Here is a 13,203-nt window from a genome sequence, read left to right on the forward strand (position 1 = left end):
ACTGGAAATCTCTAAAAAATTTCAAGAATGGTGCACCTCACTCAAAATGTACCTTTATGGCTCTATCCCAATGATGCTGTAAAGGATCCACAAGAAAACCTGGCTTGCAAAGAGGGGTAGAAGCTACTCACATATTTCATTTAGAAAAAAAACTCACGAAACTACAAAGTTTGTAAAGGAAGAGAAAATAAATGGTTCTCCAGCTCCACAGTAAACAGGATTAGGAGTAATGAACTTACATCACAGAAATGGAGATACAAGCTACACAGTAGGAGAAACTTCCTAATGAAAAGCCATGTTGAACACCAGAAAGGTCTGATGGGGGACAGGTGGAATCTTCCTGTATCAGCACTGGTACAGGGAGAGCTGGCTCTCCACTCCTCAGCAGTAAGTATGCTATACTGGTGATGTGTAATTCAGCTGCAGATGAAGTTCAGAGGAGCTACTGCAGGACTTTTGTAGCCGGCTGTCTTACATGAAGAGCAAGTTATCATCTTCCATCAGCTGATGGGCAGTATGTTGCCTCTTTCTAGGCCAGCTGCTCCATCACTGTTTCCTATGAGACAGCAAAGCTCACTCTATACCCTTTGAAAGAGCTCAAGAGGAGGTGGGATATCTTACTTTCACAAGGCAGGGTTTAGGCGACCTGCGGCATCTTGCTGCAGAGCAACAGCAACTCCTTCTGAGTCTGAAAAGCATGTGCAGCAAGTCACCTTATACAGGAGGGCAAGATGCTCCTCATGAAATTAAGCAGAAAGCAGGGCCTGAGCTATCTATCTGGCTGATTACAAAGTACAAAACTAAGTAAGGCTGATGGGGCAGTAGAAAGAACGGAGGTGGATCCTGATTCGAATCAGTGGGAAAAAGCATACACAGGACTTTGAGGAACTAAGGGGAAGATCACCAAGTTGCATAATGGTTATGTTTTGGTTCTTCTATTATACAGTCATTTACCTGGTGACATTTAAGAAAAATACTCCTGATATTACTTTTTTTTTTTTTTTATGAGGGAAAATAACTTTTCAATTTACTTTGAATGTGTAAGGCACTACCAGCATTTCCATGTCAGGTCTGAATAGAGGAAGGCTGAGAACCAATCCAGCTGACATCTATTTCCTAACAGCTCTACCATTTCACAATCCCCAACTTATATCATTAGGTATCTTACCTTTCCTGCATAATGATAAATCCCAAAGGTTAGATCTACTCTTTTGGGTCTCCAAAAATATTTTGACTTCAAATTATCTTCAAATTTTTCTGAAAGGAAACACATATCTTACTGGAGTTACTGCACAATAATTGTCTTCTAAAGCTGTACCTCTCTAAGGATATTGCCTGACTTCTCAGACAATGCTGAGGCACAAAACAGTGATGTTTTTAAGCATAAAGGTACCATAATAGTTTTGTAACAAAGGGTACTGGGTAGAGAATATGGGAGCTCTTGGATCAGTTACTTACTTTGTACCAATTGAAATAATGTAGTAATTCTTCCTAAGGATTCCTTGGGGAATTGTAAGGAAGCATTTACCAACTGATTGATCTGTACTGTAGACTAAAATGTATGAGGATAGAAAGATAACAATCTCATATAATTGTTTTAGTATGGGCATTGCTACTAGGTTATTGTTATTAGGTTTTGTGATTGGGTGCTGGTTAAAACTCATCAAACAAGGATTTATGTGCACAGAAACCCCACTGAAACAACTACATCAACTGTAACTGCAATTACTTGGCAGCATTGAAATATTCAGGATCTGAATTAAAACATATTCAGGAGTTTTAATTTTAATTTCTGAATAAAAAAACAGGAAACATAATTTGCTGAAAGACAATGAGGCAGGTTTGCAGTCACTACCCTTAAAAGTACTAAAATTCTTGTTTGGAGACAGGTCATCAAAAATCTCAAAGCTGAACATGACTCAACATTGAAAACAGTGGTCTTGGCATATGAACCTAGAGTTTTAACTCTGATCTTTATCTTTCACACCTTGCAGCTAAGAATTCTTAAAGGCAGAAGAACTAAAAACCTGGATCAGCAGCCTAGGTTCACTTGTACTCTGGATGTTTCTCTGTCTACTTCAAAGACACATCCATTCATGCATGCATGCCTCCTACAAACATACTGTGAAACTGGAATGTGGGCCTGATAAAAACATAATTACCGTATAGCCTAAACTGGACACATCAAACAGAAATCTAGCCGGGAGACATCCTTCAGAACTAGGAAATAAACCGTGAACTTACCTACAAGTGTCTGATCTGTTGCTTGTGGGAATCGACTTTCCTCATCCAGCAGGGACAATAAACCCATTGGTTTCTGCAAGAACATATCCAAGAGGGGCCTGTTGTCCTCATATTCTATAACTCTTGCATCAACACCTTCATACAGGTATTCATTCTGTAACAGCCAACAGAAGGCATGCTTTGTTTATGATACAGAACTGTTTCAGAAAATAATTCATAATCTGTCAATTGTAGCAAACTAAACCTACGTTGAAAAAGTATTCCCTGTGGCTAGAGACATCAAGGTTTTGGAGGAACAAATGTCAGCTGGGATGTAACACTGTCAGGCTATAGATTTTAATTTGCCTTTGCATATGTAGGGGCTTCCTATGGCATAATTGGTAAAGCAAGATACTTTCCAGGAATATGCAAGAATCAAAGACACAGAGTTGAAGAAGATGAACTATAGTGTTTTCACTATTTACTTCCCTCAGCTGCAATGTAAAAAATATTTCTTAATCATTTAGAGCTACATTTACATTCCCAGTTTGTTGCTCAGATCTATACGATGTACAATGCCCAAGATTTACAAAAGTGACTACAGATTATAGGGGTCTCACTTGTTTGATCTCCCTCTTCAAACACCTGGAAAAGGTCTTATGTAGAGAAGAACGGGGCATACACTTTCTAATAACCCAAGAACGATGCACATACTTTCTAAAAATGAAATAAATAGTCTCAGGTTGGCCTCTACAACATTTTCACTCCTTTTAAGGAACCAGGGAAAGGCATTCAGTAAGATTAAAAAGCAGCAGAAAAGCTGGTGGGTGTTTTTTGTGGGTTTTCTGTTTGGTTGCTTGGGTTGTTTTTTTTTCCTCCTGAAGACTGCAAATATCTTTGAATTCCTACTAATAGGCTGAGAAAAGTCTGGTAACAAATGCTGTGTCCATGGTGTGTTGCAATGGTTTTATCTTTAAAACAACTTAAGTTATAGCTGAAGAATACAAGAATGACTTTCTTTAATCCTTCAGCAAAGCCAAGGACAGCCATAGATTTACCAAGAGGAGGATGCCCTAGAGACTGCTGCCCCTCCATCATTTTTGCCTGCATCACATAGTGCAATAGCAGTTATCCTCTGCACAGCGCTCCCACAGATACTGGGGCTGCCTTCAGTCCTGTACAGGCTATAATATGAAACACTTAATTAAGCCTTTTGATCTACTTTAAAAATAATCCCTCTTCCAAAGGATAAGACTTTACAAAATTATTATATTAATGTATAGTGCAAACATCACAGTTGTGCTATCTTGAATTCATTGTGAGAAGTGTCATAAACATGAATGATGGCTAATATTAATGAGTTCAAAGACCTCTAACCCTGAAAGACCTCTCTGTATGTGTCATTTGCTCATGTCTGAATGAGTGAAGGAGGTGTTTCAAAAAGGAGTTAACTGCCTTATACAACAGAAAAGCACGTTATTAGACTTCATACCTCTTAATCTCTAAGCCTAAGAGAAACAGCAAAATTAATAAAATCCATAGCACTGTCCTCAAAATACAGGCCCAATAAATAAATCTACTGGTCCATTTGAAAGAGAACATATATATAGAATATATACCTAAACCCTTCCAGTATCCATATTAATCTAATTTCCAAGGACACTCTTCACCCTAAGGATAGGTTATGGCTCAGTTTATATGCCTGTACAAGCGTGTAAGAAGTAAGAATCTCTGTTACAGCCCCATGAGGGCTCCTCATCTCAGACACATAACATTAACTTCATTCATGTCTCCCCTGGAGCAGTAAACAGGTGGAGTTTTGCTTTTTGTTTTAATCAATAACCCAAGTAGCAGAACAAGAGAGGAGAGTAATAAATGTATCACTGATATAGGCAAGAGTTAATTATGCACCTATACGAGCTAGTGGCAGGAAGGGAATGAGCCCATGCTATCTCCCAGTCATAACACTGGAGTAGGGGCCGTTTACCTTGAGGACTATGACTGTACTGACACACAGATGTTATGCTCATGAAACCAGCTGTTACTGCTTAGGATTATTAAAAGTACACTTACAAAGTGGGAAAAGGGAAGAGATTGCTCAGGATCAATCTATCAAAGTGTTTCTGTGACATTCAGATATCCTCAAAAATCCTCTCACAGACAGCCTATTTAATGATTAAGTTTTTCCAACTTCAAATGCCTGTAAGAGAGGCTGGTTTAGAGAGCTGATGAAAGAGTTCTCCTCTTTGAAACTGAAAGGAGGCATGTAATAGCTGTACTACCACATCATAGCAGCAACATCTGCTCCCCTCCCTGCTCAGAACATGCTGCCCAGTGGGCTCTGACCTCCAAGCCTGCAGCGTATGTGGCCATTCAGTCTTTTGTGTCTGCACCTCGACAACTGAATGAGTACCAGTGCTGATGAGAATGGTCCTGCTGCTGTCTGCCCAGTAGGATATGGAAAGAGTTTAGTCCATTCCCACAAGCTCCTGGAGAATGGCTGACAACTAAGTCTTCCAGCTACCAGTGTAACAGATGGCTCAGAAATAAGATACCATATTACATTGTCTTATGCAATGATGGTCTTCAAACATATTATTAGGATACAAGCAGTCTTAATGATGCACATCATAAACCTGCAATGGAATAGATCTCATTTGAATTAATAAGCTGAATCAGCTAAAGGATTCTATAATCCCCCATGATATTTTATGACAAGAAAGCCCCTTAAAATAGCAGCTACTCATTGAAATTCTAAAGCATAATCCACTATAAAGTATTCTTATGGATGTGATGTCAAAAGGAATGACTGAGTTACACTAGTACTTGGGCTCCTATCTCATCTCATTATTGCATGGTATCTTTTCTGTGATCAAAACTAGGTAATAGCTTGTGCAACTTGGTTTCACTTAATAACAAAAGAATTATTAAATGCATTAAGAAATGGTCTTCATGCTTAATAAAAATAAAGTAATGGCATTTTGTTGAGAGCATGGTATGGTGAAGCTTTGGTTTAAGTACGAACACCAGAGACTTACTCAGAAGGAACATTTCCTAGCTTAAAGTAAAAGATTAAACTGTCATACGAATGCAAAATAAATATTACATATATTTAATGCAAAAAGTAGCATCATTCCAACTGACAGTAAATTTTCCACTTTCCAAAATGAGTCAGGTATTTGACATTATACCTTTTATTTTCTACAGAAGAACCACGAATGAGAAAAATAGGAAATTTGTCTTGCTGGACAATGTTACTTGCAGATCACGGAGCTATCAGAATTACATCAGTACCTTACATTAAGGAAAACACCCTGAAGGATAGAACTGAAGGTGCTTTGCTTAATATTAACCTAAAAAAAAACAACCTGTGCCAGCATTTATTGCACTTAACTACAGTCTAAGGGACTAAGTTGGGAGCCCACATTTCTTCCCCAGTCAGCGGAGACAGGTATAGATCTATTTGTCCCCACTGATTATTGGGGATCTAAACTATCCTTATTTTAAAAAATACTCCCCTCTTCAGCCTTTCTGTTAAATTAGGGAAAGGAGATTGCATTCAGGCCTAGAAGCTTTTATTCTTTGACACAAAGGTTAAGTCAACAATAAAGAATAAATTCCCTTAATTTGAGTTCTCCGTGTTGGTATGCAGACACCCTGAGCCACTGGTGGCGATAGTACCACTGTTCCTTCCCACCATTCCTATCACTTCTGAGGCCCTATTTTTGTAGGTCACACTTCAGAGGAAAGCAATCTGTGAACACTTGTCAGATTTAGATACACAACACAAACCACTGACTGCTAAAAACATATCACCTGCAACACTGAAAGTACAATTCAGCCTTCATTTACTATTTGACTTTATTGCTTATGTTGACAAAAAAATATTCACCCCTCTTAGTTATATACTCACTCATTAGGTTGACATGGGTTAATTGGGAACTAGACTATCATCAACAGATTTAGGCCTTGACTTTCCAATAAATATGTCAAATTTCATCTAATTGTATGTGGTATGGAATTGAACAGGCTAAAACAGGAAAAAAAAAAAAGAAGAAATATTGTACTTATACGTTTTACTTTGCTTGAGGGAAGTGTGAAAGAAATTAAATTCTGCAGTCTTTCTTGGGTAGATCTACAGGGGCAATGCAGTGCCACGTTAGAGATTTCTCAGATTGCACAGAGCACACCAACATGTCTGTCTGGCATTGCACAGGGCTGTGGAGAGATACTAGCCCATGCCTTTCAGTTGTAATGCAGAATAATGCATTTGTCATTTCCTGGCTCCAAAATGGGGTGATTTACACCCACACTTGCATGAAGTTAATCTACATAGCTCATTCTGCACTGCTGCGGTAGTATCTTTGGAGACTGCTACAAGATAATATAATGAAGATTCCTATAGTCTGGTGAAGTGGTATCATGTAAATTAGATATCTTAGTTGGTTTATAGGCAGGATGTGGACATTTGTAAAAGGAAATATCAGGACTAGTATAAATGAAGTATGAATGTAAATGTGCATGTAAGCACCAGAAGAAACAGTCTTAGAAGAATGGCCTATGATTTCAATGAAGAACATTTGTTCACAGCAATAAAATTGAGGAAACTATTGTTTACCTCAGGACCAGAAGGTCTTCACTCACACAGAAACACAGCGCAGCCAGCCGGTGAGTGGAACACCCTCTAAATCTGGCAACAAGAGGATGGCTGCAAGGTTACAGCATATCACATAACACCTTCCCTTTTCCTACAAACCTACCAAGGAAACAGACTGTAGGCATAAAGAAGCATATATTCTAAACAAGTAAATACAGATAATGACCTTGCCTAAAGATTACGGAGGCTAATGTAAACAATGTTCTGAGGCAAAGAACCACCCCGTAATAACTAATGATTGCTAAATGGCGTAAAAGATCTGCCCAACAACTATATTGGCAAGAACCTAAGAGACATGATAAAGACTTGCAAGCTGGCATCCTTTATTCTCTGTGTCACTCACAAATGATCCTGACCAGACCACCTGAACTCACACATCCTAGTGCTTTCTACGTGGGTGTGAATCCATGAAATCTGTGACAGAATGAGTGGGAGTGGCCAAAACTGAAATATGTCAGATCATCTTCTTCAGGGATCATCTTCCCCTTGCGTAAGATCTGGAATGTCAGACTAATTTCCTACAGCGAGAAAGGGGTAAACTCTATGTTGTCTGCTGTCTCAGCAGCAAAATAACCACTCTGACGTCACTGCAGCAGGACATGTGCAGGAGACTGTACTGTTCCTACTAGATGATGACATCACAAACTTCTGCATTAATATAGGTCTGGACAAAATGTCCTCTATTAGGATATCTAGAAACAAGTAAAGGCAGACACAGTGAACACGACGGAAGTCCCATTAAAAAAGAGAAGGAATATTAAGACAAAATTTGGGAGTACAGGGATAGGGTTAGGAAAGCCAAGCCAAGTCCATCAGCTACAAAAAGGCAACTAGGGAAATAGTGTGCCTGTTGCTGAATGCAAGGATGTGACAGAAAAGAGAAGGCTGCATGGAGACCTCATAGCAGCCTTCCAGTATCTGAATGAGGCCTACAAGGATGCTGGAGAGGGACTCTTCATCAGGGACTGTAGTGATAGGGCAAGGAGTATTGGGTTTAAACTTACATAGGGGAGATTCAGGTTAGATGTAAGGAAGAAGTTCTTTGTGAGGGTGGTGAGGCACTGGAATAGGTTGCCCAAAGAAGTGGTTAATGCTTCATCCCTGGGAGTGTCCAAGGCCAGGCTGGACAGAGCCTTAGAAAACATGGTCTAGGCTGATGTGTGCCAGCCCATGGAAGGGGATTGGAACTAGATGATCTTAAGGTCCTTTCCAACCCTAACTATTCTGTGTTTCTATGAATCTATTATTCTATGATACTCAGTGCCTTCTTTGCTGTGGTCTTGACTGATAATCCCAGGTCCCTGAGACCAGAGGGAAAGTCTGGAACAAGGAAGACTTACCCTCCATGGGGGAGGATCAAGTTAGGGATCATTTGAGTGAAGTTGACATATGAAAGTCCATGGGACCTGGTCAGTGCCTGGATTTGACAGGAATAAATAACAGTGCTGCAGCCTGTGCTATTTCCATTATCCAGTTGTTAGAAAAAGCAGTAGCCAGGTGCTCTTACTGTGTGAATTTATGCACTTTGGAAAGAAGATATCTAAGTAATTATAGTAGTTCAGGCTAATTTCTCTCTGACTTTTTGATAGTATTAAAGAGAAGGAAATAAGTGTGACTGAGAATCTTCCATATAAATCTATAAAAACCGTTACAAGATTTTAGACAGCAAGACAGCATTTCCTGAAATAATTGGAAGCAGAATAAAACATTGATTCATATAAAAAAAATTATTCGTTTTACAAACAGATGTATACACCTCTAGACTGACACATGCACGTGAACACCTCCATACACAGACATATTCCAAACTTATATCTGACTCACCCTTAATACATGCAGTGATTAACACTGACAAAATACTCATTTTCTACTAATAATTAAATTAATAATTAGAATTAGTATTTTCACCTAGGTATCAAAACTCCCAATAATTTCAATAAAACAGAAAGTTTGAATGTTGACTGTTCAGCTCATTCAGAATTCTGGAATATTTCTATTTTCAGCAAGATTATTATTTCTTTTTCCCAAACATGCCATTTCTTCAAATAACAATACTGAATAATGACTTAAAAATGGTTAATTTAATTCTCATGGAATTATTTACAAAGCTAAGATTATCTTTTTTGAGGTTTTTCACTATCCTCTTGAATTTTATAAACTTTTATAATTACAACTCTATTCCTTTTCTCTGTTTTAAACAAAATTATTTACATTAAATCCACCATTATTTAGCTTAGATGATCTAGTTCCTGAATAAGAACAAGACAACTGTGAGATTTTAATTTTTTAATAATGGAATTTCGGTGTTCATTAAGCTCGTTAGCAAGGTATTATGAACACTGCACTTCAAAAATCATGTCACAACTGATTTTTTTACTGTAGAATCATACATTATATCACTCATGTTATTCCTCAAGAAAACAACATTGCATTTGTTTCAAGTCAGCTATCACTGTGTTAATGTTGCTTAGATACTGTAAATTTCAAGTTTAATGCAGTTTATGTAGGCATTTTACTTGCAAATAGCAAGCACTGCATCACAGAATACATACTCAGAAAACAATTGTTATAATCCACAATTTACAACCTATTATGGAGAAGGAATGATGCAGTTTCTCGAGACAAGGTTTTATATGTTCAGCAATATTAAAGCCTTATCAAACTACCAACACATACCTGTTCCCAGGCAAAGACATGTTGATTGAAGTAGAACTGAATTTGTTCATTGGCAATGTTGATACAGAGTTGTTCAAAAGAATTTTTTTTGAAATTCTCAAAGCCAAAGATATCAAGAATTCCAATGTTCAAACCATCATCGTTTCCACTGCAAAGATTAAATAAACTTTCTATTGCTTTATCTTCATTTTATATTGACTAGCTCCTTTAGTGTTTCACAAAAGAAAATAATGGGCCAAATCGGGAAGCCAGTTAAACAGTATAATTTTTGCTAGAACAGATACCTCTTAATGTAACAATCACTTTTTTGTTTGAAATAGAATAAATGCACATCAACTGAAAGATGACTGTATTTGCAGACCAGATACACTGAATCACAAGTCTGAGTCAAGTGATAGGCACATAGCAGAATTACAATTTTACTTTTAAACTAATATTTGCTAGTTATTATTCTATTTTTAAACTGACTACAGCACTGAAACAACAGGCAGTTCTTTTTGTTTCTCATGTAATAAGAGGCTTTGCTCACGAGCATCTTTGAAATCGAAGATTGCTGTCATTAAATATTATTTCTCCCTATTATTTATTGGCAACAACTAAATCCACTTATTTCAACATTAAAGGTAAAAAAAAAAAAAGAAATGGCTAGATCTTTTATGCATCTAAATAACTACTTTAAGTACTGGCGTGCGATATTAATTTAAATTATCAATTAAGTTCAGGGAAGTACTAGTAGTAAAAACATTGGTTTGAAATTTTAGCTAAGGCATTCTGAGAGATACATGGTCATTTCTGCAACTGGAAAAAAGTGCTAATTTTGTATTTATTTCCTGAAACAAAAAAAATTAAGAGGACATAATTTTATATAAAATTGAAGTTGACATTAGTGTGTTTTCCCTAGCTAAACTAAAAAAATAAATCACAATCTATCTATTAAACCTATTTGAGGGGCTATCTGTAAACAGTATTTCATTATTTTTTTAAATAAAATAGTAAGGAAACTAGATATGAAGAACCAGCCTCAAGATAACTCATGAACAGCAGTTGAACCTTTTTGTGAAGTCTATCTCAAAAATGGAAGTATTTAATTACTGAGGGACCAAAAGTATTTGCTGATTTTGACCTGAATTTGGTTAGTATTTTATCTGCCGATAAATTACATTTTTGGTGAATAAACTGCTGACATTTGTCTGTCTGTCTTGCTCCTTCTCAGAGCTAATTATATAAAGGTAGAAAATACAAATTACTTTAATACCACAAAACCAAAGCAGATTTCTGGGTGTTTTTTTGGTTTTTTTTTCTATAGTTACTATGTCAGATGAAACCTCCTTCCTCCTCACCAGCATAATAAGTATTCAATTGGAAAAGGTCTCTCTAATGGGTATGTGAGAGAGAGACATGGGAATGAATTCTATCCTATCACTTATTGATTAAAGTTCTATTTATTGATGCTCTGCTGTAACCAAATATTTGAAAGTTTAGACAAATTTTAGGATTGCAGCCTTGACTGCAAAACAAAGCTTCTTATTATTGATATTCCTCTTCAGGTAGTTGTAAGTTTGCCCATTTCCACCGCTACTAGCCGGCATAAAGGACTCTGACCAATAGGATCTCCAATGCAAGCCACAAAATGTGTTATATTCTCATTCCCAACATCTTTCTTGTCTCTGTGTTTAAAATGTCACCTTGTAAGGGTATAGGGTGGACATTAACCTCAGTAAATGAGTGTGGAAACTACCATCACACATACAGGAAACCACACTCATAACAGCGACAGAAGCAATGGTATCATGCAAATAAGAGCAGAATTTCACCTATGTAATCAACAGGTGAATGTCAAAAGTTGACCCTGAAAAAGTATAAATGAAAAAGTAGTTAGTATGTAATTTATGAAGGGTTAAATGAGTAAAGGTCAAACAGGAAAACATCAGATGCTTGTGTTATCCATATCTACAGTATTTGACATAGTCTGAATAGGCTAAAACCTTTTTTTTTAATATGGTGGTGTTATTAACAAAAAGGTAACAGAGAAAAAGTGTATGAGAATACTAAATGCTCTAGTGTAGATATTATTCCCACATAAAATCTCCATCTCATTTATTCTTGAAAAGCTTCTTTTACCTTAAATGTTTGTCAGGTTTGAGTAAAGTGTTGATGCGATTGACTATCCAGCTAAAGAGGCGCCCATACAGTGCTTTGGCCATGGCATCTCTGACATCAGTGGCTTTTTCCACAGTGTTGGGACGAATAATTGTTTCTCCTCGAGTCACTACACAATGAGAGGTGAGAGCCTCTTGCAGTTCATCTGCCTGAATACACAGCAAGGATGCACCTAGAAAGGAAGGTCACAAGCATAGCTCAGAAGGAGATTTTTGAAGGAAAGATGAGCATTTTTGCAATCAAAGCTGCAAGTTCACTGTATGATAAGAGCCAAATCAAAGTTCTGAACTATGACTAATGAGGATGTTCATGCCAAACAAGTGTCAGTATCTAGTTTATTCACCTACCTTCCTAGCTTCCACTGCAGCCAGTGAATAAGTGATTCAAAGCAGAAGCCTTTAGGTTCTAAAGTGCTTTACCAAGAAGGCTATTTCTCCAGACTTTACACAGAGAAATGCTAGGGAATCTAGGTGACTATATCAAGAGTATGTAAACTGTGAGGTGTGAGTATCTCTCTCAGTTATAATCTATCCACATAAGCCACAGTTTCCCTTCTTTCCCTTTCTTTTGAGCCAAAACCGGGGTACTTCTTTCCCATTTCTACCGTATTTTTCTGCAGGAAAACGTTTAAGAAGATACTGTGACGACTCTGTTAACAGTCTCCCCACCTATAATTACTGAGAAAGAGTAGCAACTTTCTTGAGAATCTTTCCTTCCTCTGCCTCCTGGCAGTCTGTAACATAAGGCATCCCTTCCAAAGAATTAGTGATCCATATTTCAACAGACGCATGTGGGGAACAAATAATGAATAATGTGAGAAAAAAACTGGGAAAAAACTATTCAACGTGTTAATGAGGTTCTCCATCAAATGTTCAAATAACCTTGGAAAAATTCTAAAGATTTGATTTTCAGGCATTTGCAGTATTAGTCATGTTCCCTGAATGCCACTGAACTGGTTAGTCAAATGAGGTGCACAACATGGAAATTTTTTTCGTTTTGTATTTGCAATCATGTGACCTTGGAATTAGCTATTTTCAGCATTTAACTATTCTTGCAAAATTTCCATGTGAATACAGTTTTCACTGATAACTCACTTGCAAGAAAAAAAATTTGCTATCAAAAGTAAAGGAAAATAATCTTAAGTCAAGAAAAAATACTCACAATTCTCTAGGGCTACTGGATTGGAAATGTTGCTCTTGTCGATCATATGTTCAGATACTACTGCAGAAAATTCAATGTTACCCACATTTAAAATGGCAGCCAGGACACTGTACACACTTCCAAGTTCCTGAAAAGTATATTAAAAAAGATGCAATACTTAATAGCCAGATAGATATATCACTTTGGTTTGTGCGACAAGCATGTGTATGTGTTCTTCCTGTTGTCGGCCACATGCCCACTACTTTTAAGAATACTTTCTCAGCAGATATATTTCTTTACCTATTCTGTACTCAGCACAGTCTTTCAAGTGTAAGGCACCCAAAGAG

At 37.2% G+C, this 13,203-nt stretch overlaps 1 protein-coding gene across 3 annotated transcripts in view; it reads right to left on the bottom strand.

Moving 5' to 3' along the window:
• Positions 1-13,203, bottom strand: part of MYO3A (myosin IIIA) — a 117,966-nt gene that overhangs the window by 30,116 nt on the left and 74,647 nt on the right. For all 3 annotated transcript variants that reach the window (XM_061468223.1, XM_061468225.1, XM_061468224.1), the window contains 5 exons: positions 12,878-13,004; positions 11,678-11,888; positions 9,557-9,704; positions 2,245-2,398; positions 1,169-1,257 (listed from right to left, as the gene is read on the bottom strand). In XM_061468223.1, coding sequence (XP_061324207.1) covers positions 1,169-1,257; positions 2,245-2,398; positions 9,557-9,704; positions 11,678-11,888; positions 12,878-13,004 — 729 coding nt within the window. The remainder of the gene's footprint in view (positions 1-1,168; positions 1,258-2,244; positions 2,399-9,556; positions 9,705-11,677; positions 11,889-12,877; positions 13,005-13,203) is intronic.

The sequence above is a fragment of the Pezoporus flaviventris genome, unplaced genomic scaffold (assembly GCF_033815535.1).
Source record: "Pezoporus flaviventris isolate CSIRO_AGI_PZ_B2104156 unplaced genomic scaffold, CSIRO_AGI_Pfla_v1 ptg000047l, whole genome shotgun sequence".
Taxonomy (NCBI): Eukaryota; Metazoa; Chordata; class Aves; order Psittaciformes; family Psittacidae; genus Pezoporus; species Pezoporus flaviventris.